The 21,291-nt window shown below is 41.2% G+C and overlaps 4 protein-coding genes across 4 annotated transcripts in view; 1 reads left to right on the top strand and 3 right to left on the bottom strand.

The window, feature by feature from the left end:
• The window catches only part of LOC144476782 (uncharacterized), a 454,423-nt gene that overhangs the window by 113,378 nt on the left and 319,754 nt on the right, over positions 1 to 21,291 (bottom strand). The window lies entirely within an intron of this gene.
• LOC144476785 (uncharacterized) lies at positions 8,590 to 9,232 on the top strand. Its single transcript, XM_078194011.1, has 2 exons — positions 8,590 to 8,689; positions 8,798 to 9,232. The coding sequence occupies exons 1-2, from the start codon at positions 8,620 to 8,622 to the stop codon at positions 8,965 to 8,967; spliced, it is 240 nt and encodes a 79-aa protein (XP_078050137.1). The 5' UTR covers positions 8,590 to 8,619; the 3' UTR covers positions 8,968 to 9,232.
• On the bottom strand, positions 11,176 to 11,952 carry LOC144476783 (uncharacterized). The gene is made up of 2 exons (XM_078194009.1): positions 11,584 to 11,952; positions 11,176 to 11,487 (listed from the first exon to the last, which is right to left on the bottom strand). Exons 1-2 carry the CDS (start codon positions 11,651 to 11,653, stop codon positions 11,318 to 11,320), a joined length of 240 nt encoding a protein of 79 aa, XP_078050135.1. The 5' UTR covers positions 11,654 to 11,952; the 3' UTR covers positions 11,176 to 11,317.
• Positions 12,831 to 13,422, bottom strand: LOC144476784 (uncharacterized). The gene is made up of 2 exons (XM_078194010.1): positions 13,302 to 13,422; positions 12,831 to 13,193 (listed from the first exon to the last, which is right to left on the bottom strand). Exons 1-2 carry the CDS (start codon positions 13,369 to 13,371, stop codon positions 13,024 to 13,026), a joined length of 240 nt encoding a protein of 79 aa, XP_078050136.1. The 5' UTR covers positions 13,372 to 13,422; the 3' UTR covers positions 12,831 to 13,023.

Below are 21,291 nucleotides of genomic sequence, written 5' to 3'. Positions count from 1 at the left end.
AGGATCGCCGCGACTTCTCGCGCATCGAGGGGTAAAAGTTACGAGAGAAAACGCGTGGCGGAACGGAACCGCGCCGATACACGGCACCGTCCGCCGCGCAGGTAAGAGGTTCTGAAAATGTCCGATCACGATGCACGATAGCCCGACGCGTACGGAACGTTAAAAGCCGGTTTTACGGTTATTGCCCACCGGTGCGGACGTTTTTTCTCCATCCGGGATTCCCTCTCCGGGGATCCCCTCCCTTCGACAGCGCGCGCTGTGTCCAGTTTTATTTATTCGTTTCCTTTTTTTCCTTGCTGGAACATCCGAGCGTGGAAGGTCAGAGTTCCGCACGGTAGCGGAGCCCGCGAAACTATTAGTTTCTTGATTAAAGCCTCAGTTAACGCACTATGACCTCCCTAACTTCCTATCTTTATAGTCATCCGTGCCCGCCGTCTTACGCGCCGTTACAGCCGCATAATTCTACGCGCGGAAATTGTCCCGCGACTCGCGACTCGCGGCTTTCTTTTTCCCGCTTTAAGCGACCACGACGACCTGCGACGTTTTCCGAACATAACCTGGCGATGTATGATTTGTCGCATTCGCCGCAGCTTAGGCAGACTGCAAAATGTGTCTACGTCCAACGAAAAATAATAGAAATAGAATATTAAGTCTCATAGACACTGTCTGTCGATCTTTCCCAACAACCAATAATTTTTTCCATATCAAATAAATTATTGTAATTAATTTCTTGAACATTTAATAAACTTCCCTGACAAAAGCTCTGCTAGAAAAGTACCCCCAATAAATTTTTATAATAATATTAGACTCGAGAGATTATTTAAATAAATCCTCGACGCAGCAAAGTGTCGGATAAATAAAAGCGCGGAAGTTGCATCTCCTTGTCTTCGTCTTCAAGTTCCTCTTCATCTTTTTGTTCTCCATCATCTTCTCGAAGTCGATTACGCGCGCACGCGATGCGCCGCACGTAGCAGTCGTTCATTTATTCGCTCCAGTTGCAAATCGAGCCGCCCGGACATTGTCCGGCGAATGTTTCGCGCGGCGAAAAAATCGTTGTGTTTGTCGCTGTAGCAAAACGGAAAAGGAAACAATTTTCCCTTCGGCTCCTCTGCGGCGTCGTTTACAGAGACGAAGAAAGAGGCAAGAAAGCGGACGCCTAACGCCGAACTTGGAATTTCGTGCGCCGAGACGACGGACGAATGACGATGAAGACGTAAATGAAAACGGGGCCGATCTGCATTTAAACGGTGCAAGCAGCCGCGATCATTCGTTAAGCCGATTCGGCTCGATGCCAAGGCTCGCTTCTTCCAGGTGGACGCTTCTTGCCGTTTAACACCTTATCTGTACTCCGGGGACAATGGTGGCAAAATCTTTCAGGTGGAGAAATTGTTTGGTTGAATCAAGAATTGGTTTTGCTGTGATTTATGGAGGAAAATTGATGATTTTAATTTGAAGAGGAAAATCGATGATTTTCATTTGAAAAGGAAAGTCGATAATTCTGAATTTAAAAAGGACATTTGGTAATTATAATTTAAAAAGAAAACTTACAATATTCGAATAATAAAGCGTTCATATTTATTACAATAAAAAATATGATTTTAGCAGAATTTTTTAAACTGCAGACTTTTTTAATTAATCATTAGGAACGTTATTAAATTTCATTGAAGTTTAAGAAAGATGGCACACAGGCGGTGCACGCCTCATCGCTGTGATTTGAAGAGGAAACTCCATAATTCTAATTTAAAAAGAACACTCCATAATTCCGATTTAAAAAGGACATTCCATAATTCTTATTTAAAAAGGACACTCGATAATTTCAATTTAAAGAGAAAACTTACAATATTCGAATAATAGAGCCTTCATATTTATTACAGATTTGAAGAGGAAACTCCATAATTCTAATTTAAAACGGACACTTGATAATTATAATTTTAAGAAGACACTACATAACTCTAATTTTAAAAGGAAAATTTACAATATTCAAGTAATAAAGCGTTCATATTTATTACAGTAAAAAATATGATTTTAGCAGAATATTTTAAACTGCAGACTTTTTTAATTAAACATCTAAAACGTTGTTAAATTTTAATTGAAGTATAACAAAGATGGCGTATAGGTGACGGACGCGTCATCGGCTATGTTCTCTCGCAGCAGTGGCGCAACTGGCGGAGAATATTGGAACTTCGACTCAGTGCATTCAAAAACGACAGTTTTCGCCTTAGATAAATAAATAACAGAACAAAACTAAACATTGTTGGATATTGAAATAAAGAATAGGGATATGGAAGTTCTACAGGTTGGTAACGCGCGAGCGGAACTGTGCGTTCGCGTTCGAGCGTGCGTGCGTGCGTGCGACAACTGCGCAGTCACTGTCTGTCGAACCTTACAACGAGAAACACGTGTAAGCACTGTGAGCGTTATTTAATAGGTTATGGGCCCAGGCCACGTGTTAAAGTAAAAAGTAAGGTTAAGTAAAGCTAAAGTAAAGTTAAAGTAAAGTTAAATTAAAGTAAAGCTAAAGTAAAGTTAAAGTAAAGTTAAATTAAAGTAAAACTAAAGTAAAGTTAAAATAAAATTACAGTAAAGTTAAATTAAAGTAAAGCTAAAAGTGAAGAAAAATGTCTTGCACAAAATTAACTATTACTAAGCTGAGCAATAGCAACTACCAGATATGGAAATGTAGGGTCGAACTTTTATTAATAAAAGAAGATTTGTGGCATACGGTGAAGGAAGAAAGACCAGAACCAGCAGACCAAAAATGGGTAAAGGAGGACATGAAGGCAAGGGCCACAATAGGATTATTATTAGAAGACGACCAAATAAGACATATTAAGGATACAACAACTGCAAAAGAAGCATGGGATTCCCTAAGAAGGTATCATGAAAAAGCTACATTGTCTAATCAGGTTTATCTACTAAAGAAATTGTGCAGTATAAAATTAACGGATAATGGTAACATGGAGGAGCATCTGAATATCATGTTATCCACTGTGGATAAATTAGCTGCCCTGGGTGAAGAAATAAAGGAAAAATTAGTTATAGCAATGGTGTTAAGCAGCTTGCCGGACTCATATGGAACACTGATTACGGCTTTGGAAACTAGATCTGAAAATGAATTAACGTTAGATTTGGTTAAAGGAAAGCTGATCGATGAGGACTTTAGGCGAAGAAATTCAGATTCGCAGCATGCGAAGAAGGATAGTATTGCTCTTAAAGCGCAGCACCAAAGAAGCAACAAGTTAGCTACGGCCCAATCTAAGGTACAAACAACGACGTGTTATTTTTGTAATAAACAGGGACACATAAAAAAGGATTGCTACAAGTACCAAAAGTGGAAGACAAACAAAGAAAGGGCAAATCAGGTCAGCGAGACAAGAAGTAAAGAAGAATCAGAATATTGCTTCAGTACCAGAACAGGGATTAACAAAGGCAATACGAGGGGAGCCTGGTTCGTCGATTCTGGTGCCACGAGTCATATGACGAATGACAAAAGTTTCTTCGATGTCCTGGAGAAAAGGGAATTGGCAGATGTACGTGTGGCAAAGCAGGAATACGCAAAAGTAAGAGGTATCGGTGAAGGTATATTGTTGTGTGAAGGTGCGGATGGACATGTATCCCCAGTGCGAGTCAAGAATGTATTGTTTGTTCCTGAACTGGGAGAAAGCCTCTTGTCAGTAAGGAAATTAACAGAAAAAGGAATAGAGGTAAATTTCTGTGATAAAATGTGCTACATAAAAAAGAGCAATAAGGTTATAGTTACAGCAAGTGCAATAGGTAACCTATACAAACTAAAGATAGTTAACCAGGCACTGCTTGCCACGTGCAAGCATAATAAAGATTGTATACATACGTGGCATAGAAAACTAGGCCACAGAGATCCGCAAGCAATAAAGGAAATGGCAGACAAGAATCTGGTGGACAATATGCAGATTAAGGATTGTGGCATGAAGATCACATGTGAGGTATGCATCAAGGGGAAGATGCAGCGACAAAGTTTCCCAAAAAGGTCATCAACAAGGGCAAAGAAAATACTGGAATTAATCCATACGGATGTCTGCGGGCCAATGCAGACTATTACGCCGAGCAAGAAAAGGTACTTTCTAACATTAATTGATGATTTTAGTAGATATACCCACGTATATTTTTTGCATCACAAATCTGAGGTACCAGACAAAATTGCAAATTTTATTGAGTTAATGAAAACTAAATATGGAACGAAACCTAAGTGTTTTCGATCAGACAGAGGGGGAGAATATATAAATCATCGGCTCGAAAAGATGTTTCAGGAAGAGGGAATAGAAATACAGCATACAGTGGCGTACTGTCCCGAGCAAAATGGTGTGGCAGAAAGAAAAAACAGGTCACTAATGGAAATGGGCCGATGCTTATTAAGAGATGCGGACCTACCCAACAAATACTGGGCGGAAGCAGTAAACACTGCTAATTATTTACAAAATAGGATATATTCCAAAGCACTGGACGACATTCCAATCAAGAAATGGGACGGTACTAAGCCAAATATGAAGAACTTTCACAGGTTCGGTGCAACAGTGTATGCTCATGTGCCAGATGAGTTAAGGAGAAAACTAGATGCTAAGGCCCAGAAATTCAGATTCGTGGGGTACTCAGAGGAATCTAAAGGTTATCGACTTTTGGACCCGGAAACCAATAAGGTGACAATTAGCCGAGACGTAAAGTTTCTGGAGAAGGAAGATGATGAAAATGAAACAGTCACCATACATCATGAAACACCAAGGATTCAGGATTCTGTATCAGAGGAATCAACAGAAGAGAGTCTTTCAAGTGAAAGCGACGCTCAAGAACCAGAAGAAGAATTTCATGATGCAAAGGAGGCGCTAAGTCCCGGATGTCCAAGGACGGTGGAAATGAAGAGAGGTCCAGGGAGGCCAAAAACAATAAGGACAGGATCAAGGGGAAGACCCAGAAAGGAGTACAATATGATCCCAGAAAATGGGGTAGCGGAGATGGCATCTATAGCAGAGACACAGGTGCATAAGGCAATTTCAGGTCCGGAAGCAGAAGAGTGGTATGCAGCCATTGGTGAAGAAGTCAAATCAATGTTAAAGAAGGATGTATTCGACATTGTGGACCGTCCTAAAGAAGGAAACGTAATAGACACGTATTTAAACAGTGAACTGGATGTACCGCTATATATGGAGATTCCGGAAAGATTTAAGGAAACATTAGAAAGAATTGTATCGAGGAAAGAATGTGCTGAAATAACAAGTAGAGCAAGTACAATGTTAAGTCGCTTAAGAATTGGAGATAAGGTATGTTCGTTAAAGAAAGCTATTTATGGTTTGAAGCAGGCGGGCCGCCAATGGAACATAATGATCAATAACAAAATCATCGAATTGGGTATGAAACGTTCTACAGCGGATCCGTGTATATATTATAAAAAGGAAAAGAAAAGTTTGTTATTACTAGTTCTGTATGTAGATGATATTTTGGTTATGTCCGATAATATTAAGGCTATTATTGGTGTTAAAGAACAATTATCGTCAAGTATGGAGTTAAGGGATTTAGGTATAGTAAAGTATTGTTTAGGTATAAACTTTACCAAAGAGGGAGATAATTACATTCTTAGCCAAAGTAAATACATCGAAAGACTGATAGTAAAGTACAACATGAGTGAAACATGACAAATGTGTAAGAGGGTTAGGAATTGAAACCTAGCCTTGGTTCATTGCGCTACATTTTTTTTCTTTATTTCAAAGGGGAAGTGTTGGATATTGAAATAAAGAATAGGGATATGGAAGTTCTACAGGTTGGTAACGCGCGAGCGGAACTGTGCGTTCGCGTTCGAGCGTGCGTGCGTGCGTGCGACAACTGCGCAGTCACTGTCTGTCGAACCTTACAACGAGAAACACGTGTAAGCACTGTGAGCGTTATTTAATAAACATCACCGTTTTCGTACGTGCCTTGGTTATATCCGTTAGGTTTCATTTATACGACAGCAACGCTAACTGTCTTGATATTTGAGTTAATCTACCAGCGGCGACCATCTTTTGACGTCACTATTACTGTAGAGACCTAGTGACTAGCGTTAATCCGTCGATTATTACAAATTACTTTATAACAAAATAAAATATGGCATTTTTGACACTGAAGAAACTTAAATTGGACTTTTAGAAAATAAATTGACTGTTTAAATAAATTGGCTGGATTACTGACCGCAATAATAAAGCGTTAATCTGTCGATTTTTACAAATTGCTTTATAATAAAAGGAAATATGGTATTTTTGACACTGAAGAAACTTAAATTGGACTTTTAGAAAATAAATTGACTGTTTAAATAAATTGGCTGGATTACTGACCGCAATAATAAAGCGTTAATCTGTCGATATTTACAAATTGCTTTATAATAAAATAAAATATGGCATTTTTGACACTGAAGAAACTTAAATTGGACTTTTAGAAAATAAATTGACTGTTTAAATAAATTGGCTGGATTACTGACTGTAATAATAAAGCGTTAATCTGTCGATATTTACAAATTGCTTTATAATAAAATAAAATATGGCATTTTTGACACTGAAGAAACTTAAATTGGACTTTTAGAAAATAAATTGTCTGCTCTTGGATTAATGACTGTGATAATGTAGCGTTAAAATGATATCTTTGGGACCCTGGGTTGATAATATAGCGTTAAAATGATGTCTATGGGACCCAAGGTTGCTAGAAACACGTATAAATACCTGGGCTTCTATTATGTAACACTGGTTTGCCAGGCCCTTGAGCTTATGAAATTGAATTTTGAAGATCCGGCCACTGTGCTCCGCTGGCTGGCAGAGGCTTTCGTGGTACGTGGGCACGAAAATAAAGGAATAAAAGAGAAATGTCATCGAACGACCGGATAAGAGACCGTATAAGGCGGTGGCGGGTGTTGTAAATGTAAATGGAGGTGGCCACCGCCCTGTAAGGCCACGCGCCTGTCATCGAGACTGCTCATTTTGTCCCTTCTCCGTTCCCTTCATCCTCTCTTCCTCTCTCTCTCTCTTTTTCTCTCTATCTCTCTCTTTCTCTCTCTCGTTTATTCGCCTCCCTCTCCACCGTCTTTCTTTCGTTGACCTTTTTCCCCGGGTTTCTTTCTCCCGCCAACTTCCGAGAGAAAACCACCTAAAGGATTCCCTCGGCGGATCATCGATCTCCGAAGGGAAGAGTAAATTGACTCCGCGTATCCCCGGTGCTCCCGGCCCGAATAGATACATTCGACCCGGTTTCCGAGGCCGAGCCGACCGAGTGACTTTATCAATCGGGCCACCGTGGCCACGAGCGGAATCGCGATCGCCGGCTCTAATTCCAGCTTTTGTTCGTCCGCGATTCCGATACAGCGGCCGCGCGGATAATGGGACATTGCCGGATCCCTTCGCGGACGCGAACGAGAGCCGACGGGGTTCCGCTCGACCGCCGAACTCTTCGCCGTTGATTTTAATATCGTCGCGCGCTGTAAGAAGCTAAATTAATGAACTGTAATCTGAAAAATGTTAAACAAAGCCGTAATGACGAACATATGTAGTTAGAGAATGAATAAAATAAGCGATACTCCAAAACTATTTTTGTATGTCTGTTGACTTAAATATTTTTCAAATGTTAAACAAAATATTTTTAAAACATTACAAACATATATGTAAAGTCATTTCAATAAACCATGTGATATAGAATTGGAAAAATAAAATGTGTTTTACGAAAAAAAAAACCTTGCCTCCAACGGGATTTGAACTCGAGTCCTGCAGCACCGAAATCGTACGCTCTAACCATTGCGCTCACCAATTGAGTTGTAATGATTGGAAATATTTTGGTATATATTCCGCTCGTTACAATTTTTTTGCTCGCTTAATTCGCATTTTCAGGGTTGATAAATTGTTTATTTCGATGCAATAACGTTTAAAATTACTTAATCCACACAATGACAGCAAAAAACATCGACACGTTGGGTTTTCATTTTTTTTGACAATGTTGCAGGCGAGCAAAAAATCTGAGAAAAATTGAGTACACGAGCCGTGATAGTACCTTGTCAGGGAATTAATGAAATAGTTTTACAGTAATTAATTTTTCGAGAAATCTTCAATTTTCCGATTTTTTGGGGGTTTTTCATTTTTGATAATCACAGCTTGCAACTGAAAAATCTGAAAAACTTCTATAACGTCCGACTTGATGTCCAAAATAAGCCATATTTTTTCAAAATTTTAGAAAGCCGCTAAAGGTGGAAAAATGCCGGAAAACCGCGAAATCTAATTTACCCTGTAACTACCCTCACGGACAAGTTACAGGGTTAAAATTTTGCACAGACGAGTTTTTATTGGTCAGCTATCGAACAGTATATGACTCATTGAAAAACCACTAAGGTCAGTTTTGACCATCTTAATCGGCTATGCCCTTTAAAGAGCTGCCTGTCGAGTGTATAGTTCACGGCCGCGAAGACTAATTGTTCGGGGAGAGTCGTGCGAGTTTGATATTCTCGAGACGATAAGTCTGAAGATGGGACGTTCGAAAGGCGTCGAAGGTTATCGCAACCGTGGCCTATAAAAACGTCGGACCGAGGGCACGCACGAAATCAGTCGAACATCTTCGGCGTCCGTGGAAACACTGTGCAACATGTGGACGAAACTGACCGCTCTGCTTTTGCTGCTCGCTGTCGTGTCATCAGCGACTATCGACAACTCAGGTGAGCCGTCTTATTGAAATTCGAGGAACGCGAAGATGCTGCTGCTGCTTCTTAATCTTGACGAGCGTCGGGCTGGTTTGGTTTAACCGTGTTAATTTTTCGGTGCAGAAAGGAGATGCGTGGACGGGAAAAGTTATTACGACGGGTGCAATCATTGCTCTTGTGCGAGAGGCTATACGATGTGCACGTTGAGAGGGTGCTTCTTTAGAGACCCCGAAACCGGCGAAATGGTGCCGAAGGAATCTGTGCCTCCTCCGGAAGATTACTGGGTCGCATAATTGCAGAGCGATCGCTCGAATTGTGCAGTTTCCTCGATTTTAATTCCTGTGGGTCTCGTATAGCTCAGAGGAATATTTCTTCTACTATTAAAATAGCCTAAGTTTGTTTTTAATAAAAATATGTGTAAATAGCTTCTTGTCAAATTTTAGAGGAACATTTATAGACCTGGTCTTCTCTTTTAATAAAAAGAACAATTGTACCATTTAAAAAATTATTTTATACTGTAAACTGTACTTAGAAATATACCAAAAAATCTGAAGAGTATATCATTTTTAGTTCCTCCTCAAAAAATTATTTTATACTACAAACTACACGTGGAAACATATAAAAAAATTTGAAGAGTATATCTTTGTTAGTTCCTCCTCAAAAAATTATTTTACACTGCAAACTGTACTTAGAAATATACCAAAAAATTTGAAGAATATACCTTCGTTGCTTCCTCCTTAAAAAATTGTTAACTTTGCCTAAAGTCACGAGAAAGAAACAGTTCGGTTCACAGAACGATTCTTTGCTGGATGACTACGGTATCCCCGTGTCCGGCTAAGATATTCCCCGCTCTGTACCGAAAGGGTTAAAAAGGTAGCCGCTTGAAAGACGTTTAAGGATTCCAATGAGATCATTCGCGGAGAACAATCCTTTCGAGGCCTCGCGCGAAACCGGGCAAGAAAATTCTTACACAGCCACCGTCCGAGAACCAGAAATCACGGATCGGATCGCACGGAAATCGCGAGCCTTGTACACGGATTACAATTGCTAAAGGGCCCCGTTTTACGATCTGTTTACAGTACTCGACACGTCGGGGCCACCGTCTGCCCCGTATTCACGTGACTTTCCATTCGCCGTATTTGCCACGCGCGGATCTGTCAAATTCCTTATCAAGAAGGGACGCGAACGTCGTCCGGGGGAAAAGAAAGAACAAGGCCCATTTTTATTCAAGATATAAACACCGCAGAAAACCTGTCACGCGAAACCCGGCATAGAATTCCAGCTGTGCGATTTTTACTTGCAAAAGAGATCCACAGTCTTCGAAGTTTAATCATGATCTATATTTCTATAAAAATATATTTAATAAAAAGTTGTTTAAAATTAGAAGGATAAGTAGATTAGGATGATTAACCCTTTCGGTACTAGCACTCTGTCGCGCCGAGAATTCGCACATGGTAAGTCCTCCTTTATATAAAGATTGTCTTAAGTAAAAACTGTGCTTAATAAAACAGTGTTTTTGTAAACTTTTTAGTTTATTTATGCATATATTAAAATAGGAGAAATCACGTGTATAGTCGTGGAAGGGGTTTCAAATGCTTCCTCCCGCTGTATCGAAATAAAAATATCCCTGAAAACCAAATGAAAAATAAATGCGACGAGTCAGGGATAGAATACAGCAGCGCGTATGTCGTGATGTATTAACGGTAGCATGAAATCGGTAATCGCGAGTCGTTTTCTGCCGTGTTCGGCCACCCCTAACGAGTCCCCATATCTCACGGAGGGGCGCCACGCCGGGCTGAGCGGCTTTGATACGTCAATTCTATCCCCGTGGAAAAATGATAACGATGTAAAGGGAAAACGACTCCTGTAACTCCGTATATCTCACGCTGGCTCGCGCTGCTGGAGCCTGGGCGGTTAGGGTACCGTTCACGGCGTCTGCTCATTTGTTTGACGATACCTCGGCACTGCCACCTTCCTTCGTCTCCCTTCCGCCAACACCCGGTAGAAGAGGAACGCTCTCGCGGCGTTTAGTAGCGATCAGCCGGCCCGGCGAACATTAATTTATGCGGCGAACGCGGTGTGTTTTCGTCGAACGGTCATTTCACGGCTCGTTGCCGCGTATAGCTCCTATCGAACGGGATATAGTCGCGGGACGGTGTCTTCCTGGATGGGATATTTATACGGGCTCGCTCCAAGTCGCTCGTCGACGATAAGGAAACTGGAATTTTAGCAATTATTAGGCCGAAATTTGCTCGAATCAAAAATAGAAACGAAACTTTCCCCTTTAAAATGAGCCTAGGCTCATCCCCGTGTGATTATTTTGAGCGAAATTACAGCAGCTCAAAGATAGAGCGATTTTTCTGTCTGATCATGGTCGTCCGTTGGCGAGACCAAAATGGATGCGCGCACATAATTAGCAATAACTCGGCTAAAAAAAATCGTAGATCACTCTGGTTTGGGGCGTTGGAAAGCTGGAGCTTCTCTCTTGATAAGCGTGTTAGTTTTTGCAGCGAAAACATTTATTAAAACTTCTGACGGAACATTTAAGAACATTTAATATTTTTAGTAACAGAACAAGCTATATATGAAATTCATAGGAATTAGGATCGCGGACACTGCATAGTTTCAACAATCACACCATAATTAGGCAACCCAGTAGTCTTCCGGAGGAGGCAGTGTATCTGCCATCTCGAAGGAGCCTGTCTTAGGGTCGTATTTCCCGCACGCCATACTGGTGCACGCCGTTTTGCCTCCCATACAAAGACAATCGTTGCATCCGTCGTTATAACTTTTTCCCTCCACGCATCTCCTTTCTGCATGAAAAGAAAATGAACACAGTTAAGCCGATCAAACTGAAACGTTTACAACGATAGATTCACGCTCCTCCAATTTTAAGAAGACAGCTATACCTGGTTTCTTGGCGGTCACAGTTGTCACGACAGCAAGCAGCAAGAACAAACCAGTGATTTTCGTCCACATGTTGCACAGTGTTTCTACAGTCGCTGAAGATGCTCGACAGATTTCATGGGAGTTGTCGGTCAATGTTTTTATACGCTGCGGTTTCGATAACCTTAGACACTAACAGTATACTGTGATGACAAGCTCAGCATTTACATACGAATGTTGTGTCTCCGAACCGGTATTCCCTAATATTAGGATTAAATGAGTATGCGCGTATTTACTGCGTTTATTGCGTATATTATACATTAACAATGAGATAAGCCCGATAGAATATTTCGATGCGTACACGCTACGAACACAGAGTCGAATGGGAGGAATCACCGGCAAGCGGGAACGACGCTACTACCGCCCTCGGGCATGCGCACAACACACATACAGGGTGCTCGAATTGCACCGTTACAACACCTAATCTATGTGTTGATACTTCTTTCTCTCTCTTACCATCGCGGAGATGACGTAACCCTGCCACTGGGTCTCGGCAATTCTGTAAGCGTCGCAACTAAGTGCTGATGACGCAAGTCTAGAGTCCGGTGATTAGATATGGCAAGTAGAAAAATCGCTGTTGATTTGACATCGAAGTTCTTTGAAATCTATTCGATTAGGATACGAATGGGTCGCGTTCAAAGAACCAGAGCTGGATCAGGTATTAAGCACTCGGGTCGGGATCGAATTACCGAAGGTGGATCAAGTTACAGGTGTACGAGTCGGGTCTTCTATCGTCTGGGACGCTTCAGGTATCAAGCATTCGGGTCGGGATCGAATTACCGAAGGTGGATCAAGTTACAGGTGTACGAGTCGGGTCTTTTATCGTCTGGGACGCTTCAGGTATCAAGCACTCGGGTCGGGATCGAATTACCGCAGGTGGATCAAGTTACAGGTGTTCGAGTCGGGTCTTTTATCGTCTGGGACGCTTCAGGTATCAAGCACTCGGGTCGGGATCGAATTACTCCGGCGTCTCAGGTTTCAAGTATTCGAGTCGGGCCTTCTATCGTCTGGGACGGTTCAGGTATCAAGCACTTGGGTCGGGATCGAATTACTCCGGCGTTTCAGGTATCAAGTATTCGGGTAGGATTTCAATGATTCGTAACGGGTCTGATTTTAATAATTCATATCGGATCAGGTTTGAATCGTTCAGATTCGATTGGTGCAATTTCTCAAAGGTATAAGCCTATAAAAATCAGGAAAATTTCTGGTATTCGATACTCGAATCAATTTTAGTATATTCTCTTTCTAGATTCATCAACACACGTACTAATTCCAGCCAAAATTACAACATCGTGTTCAATAAAAACATATAACATTTTTAGTAGCAGAAGATATATTTCTCTGAGCTTTATACGTCACACAGTAATCGCGGACACTGCATAATTCGAGCGATCACACTGCAATTATGCGACCCAGTAATCTTCCGGAGGAGGCACAGTTTCCTTCGGCACCATTTCGCCGGTTTCGGGGTCCCGAGTCAGGCACGCCATATAAGTGCACGCCGTATGGCCACCCGAGCAAAAGCAATTGTTGCATCCGTCGTTATAAGTTTTTCCCTCCACGCATCTCCGTTCTGCACCGAAAATTCAACACGTTTAAACCAAACCAGCCCGACGCTCGTCGAGATTAAGAAGCTGCAGCAGCGTGTTCGCGTTCCTCGAATTTCAATAAGACGGCTCACCTGAGTTGTCGATAGTCGCTGATGACACGACAGCGAGCAGCAAGAGCAGAGCGGTCAGTTTCGTCCACATGTTGCACAGTGTTTCTACGGAGACCGGAGATGTTCGACTAATTTCGTGCGAGCCCTCGGTCGATGCTTTTGTAGACCACGGTTGCGATAACCTTCGACACCTCTCGAACGTCCCATCTCCAGACTCATCGTCTCGAGAATATCAAACTCGCACGACGTTCCCGGAACAATTAGTCTTCGCGGCCTTGAACTAGACGCTCGACAGGCAGCTCTTTAAATTTCTGCCGGATCCTTCGCTGCGTTCTTACTCTTCCCTTCGGAGATCGATGATCGCGGCTTTATAGTGTAAAGAAGTAATCCTCGATACAGAGGTCAAGTATTCGGCGGTCCGTCCCAGTGACACCGTCGCGTAACACCGTTGCATTTCCGTGGAATACCAGCGAATTTGACAGGCCGTCGACGCAGGGAATAACAAGCAGACCACACGGAAGCGCCGGACAAGTTATGCACCGAAGACGTGACGCGCCTTTATCGCAGATGAAAGGGTTGGCGTGGCAAGGAACGAAGGCGACGAGAACGGCGTGCTTGTGGCCGGCGGAGAAGAGGGCCAACGCTGTCTCTCCGCAACGAGATGCGAGAGGGGTTTGAGTGCGCCGAGTGTGAAGCAGCAATATTTGAGAGCAAATAATCGCCGGACAACGAGGCGCTTTGTCTCAACGCCATCACCGAGGAAGTAGATGACGCAGCTGACCTGTGTCCGTGGGTTTCTTTTTTGCTGGCCGAGTGCCTCCGACGATTAGTAATCCATTCTGCGCGATAGAGGTTAAGCATCGTTTGCAGTGCCGTTTCTTACTGCGATTAGAAAATCATTTGGAACGGTGATTATCTGATTTTTAATTCTGCTGCTTTAATTATTTCAGAGTTAGTCATTTTTATAATTCAACCAAAAGATCTATCGCAGCTGTTTCAATTTTTTTAATCTAGTAGGAGAGCTTAATATGTACTTTTCCAGGTTGAAGTAAACTTTTTGGACTGTCTAAGTGAAAAGAAAAATTTAAGAAGGACTGTTTTATGATCCAATATTTTTTTACAATTTTTTTAATTCAGCAATAAAGCCTGTCAAGTTTCGTTCAGCACCTATTACATTATTTCATTTTTCTAGTCGAACAGAAATGACCATCACGTACTTTTTTATGCTGAAATCAATCTTTTGACCTGTGTACATCACCAGAAAAATTTAGAGAGAACTGTCTCATAATCGAATATTTTTTTACAATTTTTATAGTTCGACTATAAAGCCTAGCAAATTTGTTTGAGCTCCTATTACATTATCTAATTTTTCTAGTCGAACGGAAATGACCATCATGTACTGTTTTGGGCTGAAATCAATCTTTTGGCCTGTCTAAATCACCAGAAAAAGTTAGAAAGAACTGTCTCATGATCCAATATTTTTTATAATTTTTCAAATTCAGCAATAAAGCTTGTCAAGTTTCGTTCAGCCCATATTACATTATTTAATTTACCTAGTCCACCAGAAAAGACCAACATCTATTATTTCGAGCTGAAATGATTTGTTTAACCTTTCTAATTCAACAGAAAAATTTGCAAGAATTATCTCATGCTGCAATAATATCTTTTAATTTACCAAAAGAGATCATCAATGCTGTTTCAGCTCCAATTAAATCCTTTAATATTTCCTGTTCAGTATTTACTGTTCCAGACTTAATTATACTATTCAACGTGTCTAATTCCACAGAAAAATCCCCAAATCACTGTTTCAAGCCACGTCAAGAGGTATTAATTAATTTAACCCAAGCTGCGCTAAATTCTTTGCACATTGTATTATCCATTTAACGACGCATAAAATCGGCGATACCGGAAATCTTGGAGCATCGTCGCTCGATCTGTTAATCAGGTAGTGTCACGCAGGCAATTAGACACTGAATTACGAGCTGACGCGAGACGGTTCGAAGCTTTCGTCGAGCACGGTGGTTGGCGAAGTGGTTTATCCGAGAAATTGAAGGATGATTTACAACAGGTGGCGACGGAAAAATGTCGCCAGCGTTAATCATCGAGTGACCCGCGGAGTCCGGGCTCGAAACTTCCGAGACAAAGGGACGAGGCAACTGAATAGCTGAAAGGACGGCGCGCCGATATTAACCTATTCAAACGTGAAATATGAATACTTCACGCTAATAAGGAGACGCGACCGCCATTAGTCGCGGAACGATTGCGTCGGGGTTCGCCGCGGACTTAATCGCGAGGAGCGCGTTCACCTGTAAATCTTACCTGCGCGAGGGCAATCGTTGCACCTTGGTATAGTATAATATTATGGCCTTGATGAGTATAATATTATTTTAGATATTTTTAATCGCACAATATAGCAAATTCTCGCTTTTATTCTTCTTTAATTCTCTGCAATTTTATGAGAGCTTAAACAGGCGATTTTTACAGTAACTATAGCAAAGTTTGTGGCAAAAGTAATATTAAAACCGCATAAATTAATGGCTTGAATTTTAATTTTATGCTGTAAATGATTTTACTAAAATATAATTCTCTGTGTTTTCTTAATATTTTATTAATTAAAGGTTGCAGGAGCTAAATAATTTTCAGCCGCACGAGATGCACTTCTTATCGAAATTTTACATTAACTATAGCACAGTTCATGGCAAAAGTAATATTAAAGCTACATAAATTAATGGCTTGAATTTTAATTTTATGCTGTAAATGATTTTACTGAATTATGATTTTCTGTGTCTTCTTAATATTTTATTAATTAAATGTTGCAGCAAATAATTTTCAGCCGCACGAAATGCGCTTCTTATCGACGGCGCAGCAATCGCATTTTCCACGAATTACGTTTCGCATAAATTGCATTCCGCTACGGCACTAATTACAATCCGTACAAATTGCATCGCGCGTCAATCGCATTTTCCATAGACTGCATTACGCACCGATTGCATTTTACATGACTGCGCGCTCTGCGCGCTTCCACCACCCTTGAAACACTTTAATAAGCTCGAAAATCAATATCGGCGAAATTAAATCCGATAATTTAAAATTCCATCGGCGAGCGAAAATCTTTCGTTTCGCAAAATCGATTTTGCCGATAGTTTAATCATTTTCCCGTGTTCTGCGTTCGTAGGGTGGTCGAGCAGTGATTTTATCGTCGTCTAAATACAGACAGTCTCGCGTAAAAGTAACGCAGTATAATGAAGCAAAATTATAATTTTATAAATTCAAAAATAATTCGCCAAAATAATGATTTAATTATTTAATTTTAATTCGGGAATTTATTTTCTCTTATTTCACAAATGAATTCTAATTCATTCTTTAACCCACTCTTGAGCCAACCTTTATAAACGATAGATTTTAATGAAGTTTGCACAGAGAGAGATCCGTTCGACCGAAGTTTCTTCTTCCAGCCCCAAACGATTAGCATTCTTTCCGTCGGCGATCGTTACTCAAACAGGATCCCCCTTCGGCCGTTAAACGAAGGCATCCGCGTGTTTCTTAAGGCTGCCAACACCTCTCGAACACCTGCGTGCCGGACGATTGATTTCCGCGCGGCAATCAACTTGTTAGATCGGCTTTTCGAGATACACGATCGAAATGTGTCGCACGTTTTCGATGATTTTTCACGCGCCGCGGTTTTCTAATGATCCGTGCCGTGGAGCCGTGCGGGCTGCTACGCGTATATATCGGCGGGAGATTGATGATCGAACCGGTGCCAGAACACGCGGAAAATAATTATCGTTAATGAGACAAACAACTCATTACTCGTCCCATGGTCGCCGGATAACGTAACCGCTCCCTTGTTACCTACTTTTATGCTTCCATCGGCGAGCTGATAATTCCGTAGGAATTCTACGATCTTTTCTTGGCGGTAGGAAAAAGTGGCAAATTGAAAGAATGGGGTTCTAAGCATAGTTTCGTGGCGATGGAGACGAGATTTATATTATATTAAATATCAGTAGAAATGTCAGAAGAATTAAATAGTTTTAGAATTTAATATTTTTAGTTCTATATTTTTTTATTTTATTACAGGGATATAATATTTATTGCATTACAGGGATTTTACACTAATTATTCAGAATTATCAGTGTAAATAATTTTTTTCTCTTTTAGTCTACCATATCTTCATTGTTTTTAATTTTCATTAATGATCTTTGAAAAAAACAATTAGTATGTGTTAAACTAGAGACTTCACCCTTTAAAATGAGTACAAGAAAAGTATCGTACGATTTTTTTGCGCAAAGTTACGAAACTTTAAAAATTGAGACTTTGGTTCATCCTGTTGCCACATTTCATACATACCATTTGAAATGCAATAACGTCGCAGGAAAAAATCGTAGATCAATTTCTCGCTAACCGTTGTAAAGGGGAGACTTTTCTCTATAAAATCACCTAGAAGCAAGTGTGAAAAAAAAATTTTTGTATCTTACAGAGTCACAAATTGGAGTCAAAATGTACTAAAATTTCATATCTCGAATTCTGCATTGTTTCGTAACAAAAAAAATTCTTTTAAAAACCGAATTGAATGATATCAAAGTAGAGGTTTTACCCTTTAAAATGAGCACCAAAAAACCATTGTACGATTTTTTTACACAGTTACAGAATTTTAAAAATTGAGCCTGTGGTTTACCCTGTTGCCACATTTCGTTTCGATGCGTCAGATTTACATTCCACTTAAAGTGCAATAACGCCGCAGAAAAAAATCGTAGATCAATTTTTGGGTAACCGTTGTAAAGGGGAGACTTTTCTCTATAAAATCACGTAGAAACGAGTGCGAGAAAAAATGTTTTCAATCCTAGAGAGTCAAAAATTTGAGTTTAAGTATATTCAAATTTCATATCCCGAATTCTGCACTGTTTCGTAACCGAAACGGAAGTCTTTTAAAAAAACGAGTTTAATGACGTAAAAGTATAGACTTCGCCCTTTAAAATAAGCATAAAAAAAATCATTGTACGACTTTTTTGCACAAAGTTACAGAATTTCAAAAATTGAGAATTTTTCGGTCCTATAAACCCTGCGAAAACTCGAAAAATACCTCGCACTTGTGAATTTTTTGAGAAGCCTGTGAAAGAGGTATCAAAATAATTCTTCCTGCATTCGATTCGTCTCTTTTTGCGCTTACAGACACAATTTTTTTATTCAGAATGCCACCGGCGCATCTTTGGATAAATTTGCATTGTTGCCACGTCTCTTTCTGGTCCGACTTAAATCTGATTTTAAGTCATGAGAAAAGGACTATTAGTATTTCTTTATCTAGTTAGGTCAGGGTTAGGTCCAAAATAACCTACTTTTGTCTATTTTCTAGGTTAGGTTTCTTTACTTTTATGTCTAAATGAGGTCTATTCTGTAAAATTAGGCCTAGGTTAGGTTTATTCTTTAATATTATATCTAGGTTAGGTCTACACTGTAAAATTAGGTCTAGGTTAGATCTCTTCTTCACAATTATATCTAGATTAGGTCTAGCATATACAATTACTTCTAGGTTAGGTCTATTCTTTACAATTACATCCAGGTTAGGTCTATTCTTTGCAATCACATCCAGGTTAGCTCTATTCTTGACAATTACGTTAAAGTTAGCTCCATTCTTTTCAATTCCATCTAGGTTATGTCCGCGCCAGGTGGCCTGCAGCTCCAGGAAGCTGCAGTCCACCGTAGATTTCGCAGTTGTTCCATAGGTATAAAACCAAACATAGAGTAGTCTAACGAGGCCGCGGTGCTAACGAATCCCGTCGACAGTGATAACAGACCGTCCCGACGAAGTTTCACCGTAGACGATCCGCTTCGGAATTACGAGGGGACACACGGTAATGTCCAACGCGCGCGCTCGTGATGAGTCCCGGCGGATCGCGTGGCGTTAACCGTAACGAGGACGTACCGTGCCGGCCGAACCGAGCGACGGCTACGAGAAACGAACGCGTGTAACTATAGGGCATCATCGTCTCGGTACGCTTTCGAGCCGCGCGACCTATTGACTCGCGCGCGGGTCGAGAGAGTCCGCGATCGTCCGTGATCGCCTCGAACACACACCTGTCATCTAACGACCGAATACTGTATACGAGTTTCGCGCTCGGTTATTTATTCCCCAATGAAACGCGAACAACTTTCTATCAATTAGGAGGCCTGCATTAGGCGGCGCGAGCAGTTATTAGGCGATCGTTCATGGTATTATAACCTAAAAGTTTCTCGCAGATGGCGCTGGCGTAGGCCTTGCTATGTTCTTTGTGGAACAGAAATATTTGCTTATAATTATATCAAGACTATCTCTTATTTCAACCTTGCATCTTAATAATAGAAAATTAATTATTGGCTGCCATGACGACCAATGATTAAGCAGTCAAATCTGATTATTTAAAATAAAAGAATTGCGATATCGCGAATTGTGCGCTCTGAATATAATAATAATAATAATAATATAATGGCCAAAACATTTCAAAATCTCTATATGATTTTTATTAATTTTGAGGTTATGCGTGGAGCGAGCCACGTGACTCTTCGCGGGGGCGAGGGGCGTCCCCCAGCGGCGGTAATTATCCAGGGAAGTGACGAGTTCCCGATTCGCCGCGAGCACTCGGCCACGGTTCGGCATCCATCAACGTCGCGGCCGGGGCATCGGGGTACCCCGGAATGCAAGAGGAATCGGTGTCCATCGATAATAACCGTCCCACGATCGGCAACGACGTGAAAAGGTCTCCTTTAGCCGCTAATAACGTCTTATTAGCGCCGCGAACGGTGACACATGAAGGATGACCGGTAATAAGGCCCTTTACGTTTTAACGTGACAAATTGCGATTGCGCATGTGCCGCCGCCGCTGGAGAAAGCTCTGGTCGACGTTTAGGACACCTTCCGAACCGTTCCTAACCTATATTCGCCTACGTTCGACGTGACCGATTCCATCGATGCGAAACCCGATACGAACTACCGGCAGCGACACGCTGTTAATCGTTCCATTGTGCCGGCCGGTATTACGTGACTGATTAATACGGTCTCGTTAGACAACCGGGAGGAGAAAAAAAAACCGGCTCGATGTCGATAAAAGACGCCGGACGCTGCCCTTGGACCAAGTTTATTGTTATGGCCTGGGACACGTGGCCGTAGAGAGCCAGTAATCTTTATAAAGAAATTACAGCAACGACACCTACTCCTGACCGCCTTTTTTGCTCCCTAAGTTGGCAGCCGTGGTTCCGCCATTTTTCTGCGCATCCAATGGATGACGCAACAGTCATCAGAGCCAGTTATTGGCAGCCAATGGGAGCAGAGAACATTTCTAACCTAGCTAATGAGTCAAACTTTAGCGTAGGGGACTACAGCAATAATTATTATTAAAATTAATGTATTATTGCCATCCGCATTATTTTATCTCGCAAGGTTGGTAGACAACGTATTAAATGCTAGCGCTGCGTTGACCTTGACGCGACCTCTACTATTGACGCAGCGCACACTATACACATAAATTACCGTCGACTGTTTAGCGCGTAGAGTTAATAAGTACGGTTTCGGTCTGAGCAGGCTGACCCCCGCGCGCGGTAATTTCTCAGCAATTTCAGGATAATCTCGAACCTCTTAACAGGCACCGCAACATTCAGCTATTACCAGCATCCTAACGAGACTCGTTGCGACCTTCGCTGTTGCTGTATTGGAAACCTTTAACTTGCTTCGGATCTCGAATCTCTGGCACGATAAATCTGTCCGGAGCGATGGAAATCTCTGTTACACGATGGTTCTGCATAATTAACAAGGGGTAAGGTGCGTCCCGAACTGATAAAGTCGTCGTGAGGATAATGGTTCACTTAAAATGCCACGTGATCAGTTCATTTATTTAATGTATATATATTTCTACGAAATAATAGAATCTAACCTAATAATCATATGATATTAGGAATAGTGCTTGGCTAACTCATTATGTTGGCAACACTGTAGCAACAGTCTAGTCAGCTGGTGCTATCATTTTGGGGCATTGTTTTACTT

This window comes from Augochlora pura, chromosome 11 (genome assembly GCF_028453695.1).
Source record: "Augochlora pura isolate Apur16 chromosome 11, APUR_v2.2.1, whole genome shotgun sequence".
Lineage (NCBI taxonomy): Eukaryota > Metazoa > Arthropoda > Insecta > Hymenoptera > Halictidae > Augochlora > Augochlora pura.
The sequence above is the reverse complement of the archived record's forward strand: the minus strand, read 5'-3'. Positions and strand labels throughout refer to the sequence as shown.